A 15,351-nucleotide genomic window follows, 5' to 3' on the forward strand; every position below is an offset into this window, starting at 1 on the left:
TGTTTACAATGCTGAGCTCTACCCTTCTCTCCTTAGGGAACTTTCCCCTGATCCTTAAGGATCAGGTCACCTTTAGTGTTTATTTGAAAGGGAATCAAATGCCTGTTTCTTTAGATAATTCTCAGTGTATTGTTCGCTAATGCTGCCTGTCAGCCACATGGGTCTCACAGAGGAGCCAGGAGATTGGGGGATGGGATTTCATTCTGTCTCTAATCCTACTGTTGGGTGTGGGGGCAGGAATTGCAAAGAAAAGGGGGACCCAGAGATCCCCTGAATGTGTGGAACAAAGGACCAAAGGGCAGTGGCTAGCAGGATCAAATGCAGGTCTTCCAAGAAGTCTGTTTAAAGGAAATAAAATGGCAGAGGCAAAATCCATAAGGTCCTCCTGTCCCAGAATGCACCACAGCTGCTGGTGTAGTTCTTACAAACATAGAGACCACTTCAGAGACCAGAAATCTGGGGGAATTCTAGGTTGAGAAACTTCAAAGAATGGCTTCAAGCTGTGTTACCCAGACATCTGCCCTGTGACTCCTGGGATCTGCCACCTACTTTTAATGAGCCAACTCCTGCGACCTGGACACTCTGCAGAGATAGCAGGAGCTAGCCTTTCCCTTCTTGCCTTTAAGTGTGAAGTTAATGTAAAAAGGAAGGGTCCACCCCCACTCACTTTTTAACCATTGTCCTACATTCAGGTGGGCTTGGGGCTCTAGATTACATGACAATTGCCTAGAAAAGTCCCCATTGAAAATCTAGTTTAAGTAACCTGGGTCAGAGTCTAGTAAGGCACCAGCAGAAGCAAAGGCATTTTTGAAAGCAGGCTTCAGGGAATCCCAACAGGCCTGCATTCCAATGAAGGAAATCACAGACAGAGGAGTCAGAAGAAAAGACAGCTTCAGAGAGGGGTCTGCAGGGAGGTACCTGAGATGTACCCTGGAATATGCTTGGACTGTTGGAGACAGAACAAGAAAGATACTAAATGGAAGGAGAAGAAAAGGGAACTGTCACAGTGTCAAGATGGAAAAGACTCAGATTCAAACACAATAAATGAATTAAACAGAGACATAGCACAAGGCACCTGCAGGATCCCTCAGCAGATAAGGCATCAAGCCTAATGATCTGAGTTTGATTACCAGAACTCACATGGTAGAAAGAAAGGAAGGACTCCCACAGGCAATCTTCAGACCTCGACAGGCCATGACATGCATGTGCATATGGTTCATGTGTGTGTATATACACACAGCGAGGCGAATGCGCATAATACATTTTTTAAAGGAAATTGTGACATGGGTCAGGGCATTAGTGAGCTAGAATAAAGATTTAAAGAAAATACTTTTCCGGGAGGGATGTAAAATATAAAAGGAATAGGGGATAGACGACAAGACCCCAAATCTACCTCACCAGAGTTCTGAGAACATGCAGAGACCATCAGAGAGACAGGTGAAGTCCTGATGTGAACTAATGGACCAGATCATGGTTTCCTCTTATCAGAGCTGTCCCCTAGATTACAAAATTAAGCCATCTCTGACAAAGTAACCATCATAAGGGAACTGCAAAAGACCAAAGGCCAAGAAGGTTCTAGAAAGCAGCCAATGAGATTCCTGGGGCAGAATAACAAATAGATTGTGGACATTAAATAGCAGAAACTAGAATATGGTGTGATGAACTATTTAACATTGGACTATGTAGAACTGCCCTGAGGGTAACAATGGAGTAAAGACACAAACTGTGAGGACCACAGTCAAAAGACCCCTCATTAAAGGAAAAGTTGGGATCTTGGATTTCACAAAAAGTGATGGGTGACTAGAAGGGTCTGTCCCAAGAAGACATGATGAGAAAGACAGGGCAGATCTCTGAGCAAATCCAAGCAAGTGCTGATCCAGAAAGCAACACAAAGGGCACCCTCATTTCTAGGGAAAATAACCAGGATGGCATCAGAATACTCATGTGAAGCTGGGGAAGAAGAGAGTAGTGTGTGTCTTGGGTATGACTGTAATGAAGGCATTCCTAATTTCTTGTGTTGTTTGGGATTAAAATAAGGATAACAATCTACTTTCTTTTATTGAGTGTGTGTGAGTGTGTGTGTGTGTGTGTGTGTGTGTGTGTGTGTGTGTGTGTGTGTGTCATACATGCCACAAGTGCACATGAGGTCAGAGGACAACTTGTAGGAGTCTGTTTTCTCCTTCCCTGTGTGGAGCCCGGTGATCTAATTCAGGTTATTAGGCATGCTGGTAGTTATCTTTACGCCCCTGCATCATCTTGTAGGCCCATTTTAGAGTATCCGGTCAAGCTTGTCTGCTAAAGTAGGGCTGCTGTTAAGATAACAGCAGAAACTTAGTAATTTCTAGGTCAATTAGTGGTAGACATTGGAATAATGAATAAAGACAAGTCAGTTCACTACAGCAAGTTAAAAAGAAGTGAGAATGTGAAACCACCAGCAGGTTGAAGGTTGAGATTTCGAAAATGCAGACTAACCAGAGTGTCGGTCATGGTCAGTTGGGGTATTGACTACATTTGGAAAGATCTGTCACTATAGAGACATGGGGAAGTTAAGTGTGTGTGTGTGTGTGTGTGTGTGTGTGTGTGTGTGTGTGTGTGTGTGTGTGTGTGTGTTCCAGAAGTTAGCCAACAACCAGCATAAGGAAACAGAATTGGAAGATTTCAGGACAGTATTTTCGGTGTCATCACTGAATGACATTTTAAGGGAATGCCTGGCAAACTTTGCAATTGACCTGAATCTTGAAAACTATAAAATACTGCTGAAGATAAAGAAGACCTAACTAAGTGATGGGTCAGAAGACTGAGGGGTTCTAAGATGGGCATGTGTGCACATACAGACATACACAGACATAGCCAGGTACACAGATAAGCACACAGACATACACAGAGACACAGAGAAACACACACACAGAGACATGCATACACACACATAGGCAAATACAGAGAGAAGCACACACAGACATACTACATACACAGACATACGGAGAGAAGCATATGCATAGACATGCATACAACATATATACATAGGGATAAACACACACAGAGAAGCACATGCATATAGATATACACATAGACACACAGAGAGAAGCATACAGAGAGACATATATACAGAAAGACACACACACACACACACACACACACACACACACACACACACACACACACACACTCACACACACACAGGTTGATCTATAAACTCACAAGCTCTTTTTTACAGTAATTGACAAACTGACAGTGCAGTTAATACAAGAATGGAGAAGATGTAGGCTAGCAGAGCCCCAGAGAAGGGTAAAAATGAAAGCCAGGGTGACCTCAGCCTTAACTCATGGGGCTGGGTATCGACTTCTTAGCAAATTGCTGAAGCAGTGTTCATGTGCATAAACATCCCCTCAGCTTCCTCACACATTCAAAAAGGCAACTGGCAATGGACGAGAGACCAAAACAGAAAATATAGTACTCTAATAGATGCAAACTCTGTGTGTCCTTGAATTGGGGGAAGATTTCTTAGATGTGCCAAATTCATAAATGGAATCGCTATCAGAATTTAAGACACATTTCCCCACAGTCACTATTTGGAGTGTGGAAAGTTGGGGTTCAATCTGAGAAGCATGTGCTTCTAACAGAGGCTTACCAGAGACTTACCATATAGAATATAATAAAACAATTTGTAAAACATAAGAATATGAAACAGCGAAAAAAAAAAGCTTCAAATATGGAGGATAAGGCAACAGAAAGTGGAATTAAGAATTCTGATAGCTCCGAACAGCAGTAGGGTCTGAGGCAGAGGATCGTAAACTCAGGGCCATCCTGAGCTACTTAGTGAGAGCCTGTCTAAAAAATGGAGTGTGTGTTGGGGCTCCAAACAGGATAATACTGTAAGTGCACAAAAACCTAGAAAAATATATTTTAAGTTTGAAAACTTAAATGAGGAATTTCTGGAAAAATAAGAATATACAAAACTCTGAGGAAGTCTGAATTATTTTGTAACCATATAGAAATTAATTCTGGGGTATAGTTCTGTTCACAGAGAAGTCACCAGACCCTGTCCACCACACAGGGGCTGTCTCTCAGGAATCGAAAGGAAACATCCCAAAGCTGTGTACACACTTCTGAGAAACGAAAAGGGGGAAGAGGCAAACAGCCTAATGCTTAAACCCTATAAAGACAGTTAAAATAACTAGATTTCATCTTGCTGGGTGAAATCTGATTAAAAACTGGCGTATATTGTGACTAGATGCAGTTTATCCTGGGGATGCAAAGTTGGTTCAGTCGAAGGAACGATGACTCTCAAGGCCTCTTCCCATTACCAGCTGACTTTACCATCTGGGTGGACGCAGAAGTCATCTGTGACTGTGATAAGAACTCCCTGTAGCCTGGACTCTCTTAGCCTGCTGAGGTATCAGGCCCCAGCAAACCCCATCCCCTGCCAGGAAATTGTGACAGCAGATCCCCTCACAGTCAGGAAGTAGAGGAAGGAACTGTGCAAGTTGCTGTCACAGTGCTGAGAGATGAAGAAGCAATGCCCACCCCTAGGGCTGAGAGTGGCCAGCCTGTTCTGCTAGTGGCCTCCATGTCACCAACACCACTGGCCACCTCCCCATCCTTCCTAATTGGGCTTTCTATAGCATGGGGCCTCTGGGATCCTTGTGGCTCCCTGACTGCTGTCAGTGTATTTCTGGTCTAGACCACTGGTTAACTTCTTGTGCGACTTACTCTAAGTCTTAAGAGGGCCACAGCTATCTCATCAAACGTGTTCTGCTTCAGCTACAAAGCCTCTTGTCTTAGAAAGTGGCAAATCCACCCTAGTTAAGGCCCTTCCCCCTCTTTTCCTTAGACCTTGAATGCATCACATGGAGCAGTATGTAGTGGACTCACCCTTTACCGTGGATCTAGAATTTGCACTCTAGTTACAAGCTCTTGCTCCCCTTTGGTGCACATCACTAATACCTACCAGTTTTATGATGTATGTGCCCCAAACTTGTCCTGAGCTCTGCCTTTCCACCTTGCCTGCGCCTTGCCGTGTTCTCAGTTGGATAGCCAGTGGAGCCTTTAAGTGTCTCTTCCCTCCACAGAGCTTTCCAGGGCTGGGGTTCTGAAGATCTATCCCGTACAAGCTTCCCTGCACTGCCAGCCTTGCTGTCTGTCTTAGTGCTGCTGACCTTAGTGTTTCTGGACTGTCATTTGCACTCTTTGACCTCATGGTCTTTGTGTTTCTGTCTGGCGCTCCCTCCTTGGTTCTTTGCTTGAGCTCCTCTTTAGCTGACTCAGCACTGTATAGAAATTATGGTCAGCCCCTGAGCATGCATGGGCACTCCTCTTGTTATCCTACCCCCCTACCTTGCTATATTTTTTTTTCCTAAAGCATGTCACTTTCTGATGTTAGGTATACTTTTATTACCTAACACGCCAGTAACAGTGACTGCATAGGTATGTGTGGACATAGCAGAACCATGAAGGTAACAATTTGAGCTTGGGACTCCTAGTCTGAGTAGTTAACTGGTGGTGTGACCTTGAAGCTAGGAGTTGCAGGGGTGAAGAAATGAGAGCTTTCCAGAAAGGAGCTGTGCAGGTTCAGTGGGGTGGTCTGAGCAGGTTGGACAGGCCTCCAGGGGTGACAGCAGTATGAGATGGTAAGAACAGAGGGAAGGATACATTTGATTGGAGAGAGACGTGGGGGTGGGAATTCAGACAGATGCCACCAGACTTCCTGTCCTGCCAGCTGCATTCCCTACAGGTCAACTTCCTATTCCACTGCTTGTTTGATGTCCCACTTTAACTGGTTCCTCAGTTTTCAGGCCTGCTTTCTCCTCTGGGAAGTGGAGGCTGCTCTCTAAGGTTTATGTTTGGTGCCTCGCCTAGGATGGACATTCACCAGATCTACTGACACTATCCCTGGCTGGCATCTGTGAACAAAAGGAAGTTAATGTTCTTGGCATTGTTGAAAACCCAGACCAGCACCCTGCTTACCAGACTTTTGGTTTTAAAATGGTGTTTATTTTAATGAGATGAGCATGCTGCAGTTCAGTCTCTGAGTAAAAGTGAGCTTTCCCCATGACCCTGACTAGAGAGCCCACCCAGACGGCTTTACCTGTTGGCTGATGTCTCCCCACACTGAGTGGCTCTCTCCTTGTTTTTTCTCTTTCAGTCTGAACCCGAGGGCTTTTCTCATTTCCACTTGTATGTTTGTGCTGCTTTCCTCGTGAGATGGAGGAGAGAGATTCTAGAAGAAAGAGATTTCCAAGTAAGTAACTGCTCTTCAGAAGGCCCCAGTTAGGTCTGGTTCATGGCTGATTTGTGGAGGAGCTGTGAGAAGCATTGGCTACCTTCACTGCTGACCTCCTGATGCTGGGAAGATTCTTCTGCTAAGACACAGAGCTGGTAGTGGCACTTGACCACTGTGGTGTAAACTGGGCTGGCATCATGAGCCCCTATCCAGACTCCCCGAGCCATGTGTGACACTGGGGGCCTGGTATAAGCTCCAGCTCCCAGGGTCTTTATCACAGGGCCTATGATATGCTAGGGGCTGTTCTGGATAGAAACCATACAGCCCAAGCTCCCATCTCAACAGTCACCTGGTGACTGTGTAACCTGGGATACATCACTTAACCTCTCTGTGCAGATTTCCTTACTGGCTTAACATTAGAGCTGTTAACGAGCCCACTTGTCAGAGGCCTTGCTGAATATGTGTCCTGCCAGCTTTATGTTCTAACCTGGAAACTGCATGTGTCCAGGTCCCCAGCCCTGGATTATCTGAGTGGCCCCCAAAAGTGGCCCAGGTATTATAAGGACTGTTGACCCTTTCCAGGTGCTTTCTGCTAGTACTAAGATGTCAGAGAGTCCTTGAATCCAGCTCATAAGGCCTAGTGGTGAAAGACCTTGCTGGGCAGGGTGGTGTGGGATGGGATGGTCTAGGGTACAGCAAAAAAAGATGCCAATATTGTAGGGACAGGACTCTGCACTCTGCGTGGTCAGTGTCTTCCACCTTACTCCCTTGGCCACCCAGCTCTCAATAGGCTAGATGGCCCTGTGGTCTCAACTTCCCAGTGTGATAACTCGAGGCAGCTCAGTGTTCTTGATCCTCAACCCTAAGCTTCTCAGATGACTCTGAGGTCCCTGCTTCCCATCGATGACTGTTGGAGTACTTCCTGAAGTCCTGTATAGTCTCGAAGAGTCCTCCTCAGACCTTAGGGGCGACAGTTGGTTTTAGTGTCCATTTGCCACAAATTAGAATGAGCTGAGTGGGAGCCTCACCTGAAGAACCTGCCATGATTGCCTCGATTCATGTGTGAAGACCCACTCTGAGGGAGGGTGGCACAGCAGAAGGAAGGCCTGTGGGCAGGTGAGGGGTTGGCTAGGGGAAGGAGCTGCCAGGAAGACCTTTGGCTTGGCAGACAGAGACCAGCCTGCCCACCAGTCCACAGTGTTTTAAGTGCATGGGACATGAGGCTTTCCTCCTCAGTCTCTGCCTTTGTCATTACAGAACTCAGTTGTCCTGTGGGTTGCTCAATGTGCTGACTGGGGTCCTAGGCTGGCCAGCACTCCAGGTTCCCTTGTCTGTCCTCAGGTACATAGTTTATAAGTGGTTGGGATGTGTTGGCTCCCTGCCCTACTAGGCATTTGCAAGGTCACTGGCTTACCTGGTCCTTGTTGCTGCATCCTGAGAACATGGAGGTTCTAGAGAACATGGCTTACCTTGTCTCCAAGTAATTTAGAGTACACTCCTTGAATGCTGAGCTCTATCTCCCACAGTACACTTATTTGTCCTCAGGAAGCTCTGGGAAGCAGGCCTGGCTGTACAGGCACCTGCCCAACCATTTGACCCAACTGCCTGTTTATGGAAGAAAGAAGGGCCCTGCTTTCCGGGTGTGTAGTGGCCACACAGTGCACTGGCCAGTGTGTTGGTTCCCACTGGACAATATGCACTCATGGCCTGACTGGTTCCCAAGAATCTCCAGGAGAACTTGTTCCAGACTCATATTGCTGCCCATCTTCCTGAGGGTCAGAGGTCTGAGCTGAGATAAACTCTCAAGATACTACCACATTGGATCTGGCCTTGCAGGCTGGGTCATGGTGTCTAAGGAGGCTCTAGGTAGATTTGCTGCCTTCCAGGCTAGGCCAGCCTAGGATTATAAGATATAGGGTAGTTGAGAATTTACATTATGAATAGCCTTGTGTTTAGGGGAGATATTCCTCCCCAAATCCTACAACAATATCTCTGCAGCCTCCTGGAAAGACCCTAGACCACATGTGCTCAGCACGGCCTGCCCTGGAGTTTTTTCATAAGCCACCTTCAGCAAGGGGCTGTCTGTCCTCTCCCCCACACACTGGCTCAGACCAGACCGGCAATACTGGTCATGGATTCTTGGGTGCAGCCTTTATCTTGTGAGGATATGCAGTGAAGTGTCACATGTGCATGTGCTCAGAGCAAGACCGAGGCCCCTTAGGAGGTGATCAAAAGGCATGTAAAGCCACTAGACACTGGGAGTGGCTGGGGCCACAGCGGCTATGTGTGTGATAGACAGGAGCCAGGGCATCCTGACAGGCTGCTGTGATGCCACCCCCTGCTCTTGTCTGATTCCAAGAGATGTATTTGCTGTTTGGCTGGAGCTGTGCTGTTGTGATCATGGGTTCACCTTGAGAGGCTGAGTACCATGTGTCGCTGGCCTCTTCTGAGGGTGTTGTCGTCTCCTTCCCTTCTCCTCTGCACACAACCAGTACAGGGTGTGGGTGATGCCTGGGTGCCAGCCCTGCATCCCTGCAGCCCTGCAGGTTGGGTGTGGATGGGGAGGACAGGGAGCCACAAGGAAATTTTCTCCTATGCTAAAATAAAGTAGTGCTTTGATGTCCTGGAGGCTGGAAAGAGTGTGTCATGAACCCAGTGTGTGTTGTGGAGAACTGAATTCAATTCAATGAGGAGCCCTGGGGTCCTGGTGAGCTCAAAAGAGAGTGCTTGCCACTGTGGCATTTTAGGAAATGATTCTGCCCTGTCAGTGGGGTGGGGTGAGCCTCTGGCAGTAGGGCGTTCCTGGTGATGGCTGCCACACTCCTGCTTTGTTCACGGGGATTTGCCGTGTAGGCAGTTAATTTACTGTCATTTCCATAGGAGCAGGATTGTGCTTGAGGAGGAGGCACACCCAGGACAAGGCAGGCACTGGCCTACGGGCTACAACAGGGAGGTGGCAGCTGGGGTGTTGCCCATGTGCTGTTTCTGTAGCTGTGGCAGGTCAACTGGGGAATGTGGGACAGGAAGGAATTGAGGCTGTGCACTGAGCCTTTGGATTCTGGGTAGAGGTACTTCCCTGAGGGAATATTCATGGCTTGGTGGGCAAGGATCTGCATACTAAGTGAAGGTGCCCTCCTACGGGCAGATACCTCCCTTGCCATCTCTGTCTCTTGGTGACCCTCAGGACATTACCCGTGATGCCCATAGACTTTGTACAATAGTGTCTAGCTGGGGTCTCTTCACAAGCTGCGTTATCCTGCTAGCTAGGTCTTGAGTTCCTGCCTGCTGTTCTCCAGCCAGATTTTTAAGGGGTCTTCAGGGTGAAAGGAGCTCCAGGGTGTAGAATGTCTTATATCTCCCCTAGGGACCACTTGCCACTCTTTGCTTTCCTTGTTTCCTGTGTGGTTGTTTTGCAGTGAGTGGCTTTGGGAGTGAGGGGAAGGAAATGTGTGCCTTTCCTCAGTGCCTGCTGTTTCCCCCAGGGCACATGACCTCATAAACCCCAAAGGGCTGGCTTCAGTGTGTCACACAATCAGAAGTCTTGGATGGGCTGCATAGCTGTGACAAGGATCATGCAGGACCTCAAGACTGCTGATACCTCCTTAGGAGGCATTGTGTGCACTCCTTAACCAATAGTGCTGGTTCTTGGGGCTCTAGATGCTGGCATTCATGGCCTTAGGACTGCATTAAATGCAATGTTGTAAAGTGTGCTTTGTGTCTGGTCTTATTCCTGACTTCTGAGATTTCTAGCCAGTGTTCATTGAGGTTTTGACTGCAATCCATCTAGCTACCCTCTGATCCTACCTGCCTCCAGAGTCTGGCATGCTTGTGCTTATCCCAGACAGGTTTGGCTGTGTCCTGTCAATCTCCAGAGATAGCTGGCCCAGAGGAGTAGTAAGCAGTGTATTGGTGAACTTCCACCTGTGGAAAGCGTAGGACATTTATTCTCAGTCTTAAAGACAGAAGCTCTGTAAAAGCAGTAGGTGATAGCCACCTACAGTATTGTTTTAAATGAAGTCTGGTGGACACTCACAGGTCTTTCTGTGGAGTCAAGCTGATGAGGAGCCTGCAGGTTTGGTGGTCTGTAAACAGCTCTTGTAGATAAGTACACTGCTGTGCCTTGTTGCTGCATGGCCGCCAGCCTTACTGTGACAAGCAGCATCTGTGTGTACATCGTGAGTGTTACAACAAGGGACAGGATAAGGGACAGCACCCTACTTCTGGAAGCTACATTCCATGTCAATCCCATGCCTGCCTGGATAGACCCTGTTCCTAGTGGCACCAGAAGAATGTGCAGATCTTAGCCAGACTGTAGGGTATGATTTGGTACCTCCTCTTGCTCTCTTTTGGGTCTTGGACAGAGACCTTTGGCATCTGTGACTGCTCAGTGAGAAACTACATAGGACAGGTATGGGCAGTTCTAGGTGTGGGTTCCAGGCTGTGTGCTACCCCTTGTCCCCTCAGTCTCCATCCATGTTTTTCTACATTTGTAATCACTCCCAGAGCCCTGTTTGGCTCAGGTACTGTTTCCACCCTAGAGGGCAGCTCAAGCTGGGAATAGCATGGGGATAAAGGAGCTACCCTTCTGGGGACAGCATAGGACTCTGCAATGGGAACTGGAGTGGTGACAGAGTAGAGAAATGGGATTAGGTAATAAGGAGTAGCAGGAGAGAGGACAGAATAGCATTCCATTGTGGGTGGATCTGGTGACTATCATCTTGCCACAGTTTTGCAGGTTTGGGGGATAGAAGAGCGGGAAGGCGGACAGGGATATCCCTTTGACAATGGACCTTGTACCCAGGACAAAGAACATCGAGGCTCAGCAGGGGAGGGGTGACCAGACAGGTACATTGGGAAGAGAACCAAGGATACCCCACAACAAAGGTATGTGGAAGGCAACTTCAGTGAGGCTGAGAGAAGAACCTGTTGGGACAGGATGGTAACAACCTAAGGAACTACAGGGCAGAAGGAAGTCGTATTTCCAGGGAGAGATAGTGGGTAGAGGAGACAGCTAAATTATGAAGGACCTGCAAGCCACAGTGGAAGGACAGGGGCTCTGCCATGAAAAGGAGCTGGGCAATGGCCATTCAGGTGTGAGGAGAAAACGTGTTTTGCACAGTGCTCCATGGGGTGAGTCAGTGTGGATCCTGTGCCGTTCATGCTTAGATTCTGCATTGGAGTTGCCCCTCAGCTTAGAGTCCAGAAGCATCTCTGAGATGGATGGTAGACAGACCTTGATGGTACATGACCCCATGCCTCTTTGTGGTGCCGAGTGGTAGCCAAGAATGTCCCATCATGGAACATGATCTGCACTTTTCCACCTGTGTGAAACTAGAGGAATCAAGCAGAACACCTGAAAGAGGAAACCACACCCTGTTTTATCTGGATAAAATGATGTCACTGCAAGGCTGACAGTGAGAGGGGCTGAGAAGCTCTGGGTAGAAGTTGTAAACTAACTCAGAGAATGCATCTTCTTCTTCATTTTGTACAACATTTACAGAAACAAGTCATCCAGCCTCAGCCAGAAAGTCTTCAGAATCAAAGCAGCCATCCCATGGAGAATGCCTCTCCCCCAATGAAGTGCTTCAAAACAGACACCAAATAACACAGGTCAAGGTGAAGATGATCATGGAGTTATAGAAAGGGTTTTAAACATGAGACATGGCTGGTGCCAGACTTGTACAGAGATGTAAAGCTAAAGTGATTTTTATTTAAAACTTTCCAGAAGAAACAAAGTCCACCTTTAGCTCAAAAAGAGGAAAAATAAGTTTATAACAATAAAGAAATTAATAAGTGAAAATTAATGGGTAGAAATCATAGTAGAGGGGTTAAGGGGGGATGGCTGAGTGGGTAAATCACTTGCCATGCAAGAGTGAGGACCTGAGTTCAGGTCCCCAGAGCCTATGTTGGTCACTGTAGTGCATGTCTGTAATACTGCACTCCTCCTCCCCTACCCCCCCATGAGAGCCCCACCCCCCATGAGAGCCAGCTAGCCTGATGTACATAAGAGACCTTGTCTCTAGAAGATGGAAGACAAGGATTGACACCTAAGTTGTCCTTTGCCCTCCACCCACACCTTTGCCACACATGTGCCTTCAAAGATATGAACACATATGTACATACACACATCTCTCGTACACACACACATCTCTCGTACACACAATTAAGAAGAAAGAAACTAGAGCTGAGAAGTAAGTTGTTAAGTGTATATTGGAGGATGGATTTAAAGCTGCCAGTAACAGACTAGCCAGGAGGCAGGTACATGAAGAAAGAGGAATTTAGATATTTGGGAAGAATGCACAATGCTAAAATTACTTTGACTGTTTTTCTTTTTTAACCCTGCAACCTGGGTAGGTCCATACTTTGTGGCTAGGTTAAGATAAGGCTGGAGCATGGCTATTGCTGCCTGCACATGTTTTTCTGGAAGTGTGCTCACACAGTCTCCCACAGAAGGAACCTGAGTTCCATTTTGTGTTCCATTTTACAGAGCTCAAGCACATTGTTCTGTCCCCATCTTAGTTCCTGTGCTGCGTGCAGTATGCCTTTTCTGTCTGCTTATCTGTCTCCCTCCATGTCTGTGTCCATCCCTGCTTCTGTTGGTCTCTGCAATGAGGTCATTTATAGTAATAGAAAAGGTGGGGATGTCCAAGAGCAGGCTGGCAGGTTCAGGGTCTGCTTCCAGAGTGGTTCCTTGGTGTCTTTATGTGGCCACTACAGAAAAACAGACAGGACTAGGGCTCAACACTTTGGTAAGGGTACTGCCCTGTTTGTGAGGAGGACTTAATTCCTCGGAGTATTAATTCTTCTCAGTAGTAGCATCTTGGGCACTAAGTGCCTCCCGTATGAATGTTGGAGGCATTGAGACTGGATGGAGTTACATAGGGGTCAGGGATGGCACACAGACTACTGACCAGGAACCAAGTAGGAATGTATGTGTGGCTGAGTAGAGGTAACTATTATGAAAGAAAGCCCATGTACAAATTAGGTAACAATCTAATTCCTCTCACAATCTAAATATAGACACTCTTGAATTTGTCAATATACTGATCTAGTGTTTCATAATCCATATTTACCTAGGCATGTCAGGCTGATTTGATGCTTACAAGTTTATTTATATTGGAGTCCCACAGTCACCCTAAGTCTGAGCTCCATTAGAAGGGCTCATGAGGAAATCCTGGTTATACTCAGGCTGAGTGGGAATGCCACTGAGAAGTGACCAGATCAGTGGAAGGAAAGGCACGCAGGGGAGGCTCCCCACATAGTCCTGATGAGAGATTCATGGAACACACTCTGTCAACAGAAAATGAGGGACCATGCCCATTAGGGATCTAGGGACTAAGGCTCCTGTTGTGGTCTGGTTACAAGGCATCTTCTGCCCTTTAAAATCAGGTAAGAAACTCTGGTGTTTGACACATGTATGTAAGTAGTCCAGGTATGCTGGCACAAGACACAGCTTAGTCATTAACTTTAGCATACACAGAAAGGTCAAAAGCTGTGTTCCCAGATGCCAGCCAAGGAGTATCTTTTCCCACATACTGTTTTTTTTAAGATTTATTTATTTATTATGTATACAGTGTTCTGTCTGCATATATCCCTGCAGGCAGAAGAGAGCACCAGATCTTATTACAGATGTTTGTGAGCCATCATGTGGTTGCTGGGAATTGAACTCAGGACCTCTGGAAGACCAGCTAGTGTTCTTAACCACTGAGCCATCTCTCCACTCACCCCTCACCCCACCCATACTGTTGATATGACTTTCTGACAATAAGCTAAAGGGAGAGTCACAGGATCTAATACAAGGCACAGTAGCTTTTCCCAGATGTAAGAGAAATAAAACAGCAGACTGCTCAGTAAGTATAAGTAGCCATACTTTCTTAGAGTGTGAGAGATGCCTGAAACCCACGGCCTTCATTTCTAGGAAGTGATAGAAACTAAGAGTGCACATCATGTCTGCAGTGTGAGGAGGCTTCATAGGAAGGCTTGCTTTCCCCTATGTGCACACATGTGTGCACATGCAGACTGTGGATATTATAGACCCATGAACTCTGCAGAGTAGGCCAGCAGTAGAATCAACTTGTGCCCTGAAGGCACATGTTTCTTTCTACTGAGGTCCTACCCCTGTATAAATAGCTGGTATGGGGCTAGGAGAAGCCTAGCAAAGGGGAGTCAGAGGCTCTTCCCTGAAGTGAGAGCCTAGAACCCTGGCGGAGAGCCAGGACCCACAGGCAGGCCTGGGCTCCTAGGTTCTTGTTTGTCTGAGGCATACATAGCTGAGTGGAACAAGAGTTGGAGTCCCTTCCAGCAGCACTTAATACTCTAATGTTGGTTTCTAACTGATGAGATCCTCAGGGGAAGATATCTTCCTACATTATTTTGAGTATGTGCAGACAACCTAAATGTTTGTCTGAAGCATCACAAATTAAAGGACAGGTGAGAATCAGAAATTCTTTTTTTGGGGGGGGGCAGGTGTTCTCAGCTGGGATTAAAGCATACCCTGTGTCCTTAATATACAAAGAATCCACATACAGAACTAATACAAAGGAAATGTCCTCATGGAAAATGGATGAAGACACTCAGAGTGGTCAGACATGCCACTGAAGAATTATGCAACTGTTTAGAAAATGCAAAATGCATTAATACAGAACTGAAAATTAACATAGGTGATGCCTGTGTGCCAGCAGCGCTTTGTGAAATGGAGATCAGCAGGTGTGTAGTGGAACAGGCTGTGCACTGCCAGGTATAGAACCTTTCTGGAGGCCTCCCAGAAGTTCAAGCCCATGGCTGACATCTGACTCAGAACTAGCCTGTGATCCGAGAAGAACAGGTTAGTTGCAATCTGAAGGGTCAGAGGCAGGTCTCCAAGCCATATGAATTGCTGTCTGGAATACTTTGTAACTAGCCAAACCTGGTCTTAAATATCCTTCATGGATTTAGGGATGCTGGGCATATTTCTGTGGAGAAATCTAGCCCAGAATTATATTCCTCCACACAGGAACAGCAGTGTTTAAAGCACAGAGAAGACTGAGCAAAACAAGCCACAGTGTGAGTGATAGATACTCAGTTTAGGCTAGTGGTGTCCAGATATTTTATTCTCTTGTTTGGCCCTTCCCCTTCTTCTGGCCAATATGCAT

General features: G+C 46.7%; 1 protein-coding gene across 4 annotated transcripts in view; it reads left to right on the forward strand.

Moving 5' to 3' along the window:
• The window catches only part of Tbc1d22a (TBC1 domain family member 22A), a 333,288-nt gene that overhangs the window by 228,095 nt on the left and 89,842 nt on the right, over nt 1-15,351 (forward strand). For 2 of the 4 annotated variants that reach the window (XM_027396204.2, XM_027396206.2), the window contains exon 12: nt 6,143-6,238. The exons of 1 other annotated variant lie outside the window; for it this stretch is intronic. In XM_027396204.2, coding sequence (XP_027252005.1) covers nt 6,143-6,238 — 96 coding nt within the window. Of the gene's footprint in view, nt 1-6,142; nt 6,239-11,720; nt 11,841-15,351 lie in introns of those variants that run through there. One more of the 4 variants, XM_035440810.1, reaches the window with a different exon arrangement.

This window comes from Cricetulus griseus, chromosome 2, assembly GCF_003668045.3.
Source record: "Cricetulus griseus strain 17A/GY chromosome 2, alternate assembly CriGri-PICRH-1.0, whole genome shotgun sequence".
Lineage (NCBI taxonomy): Eukaryota > Metazoa > Chordata > Mammalia > Rodentia > Cricetidae > Cricetulus > Cricetulus griseus.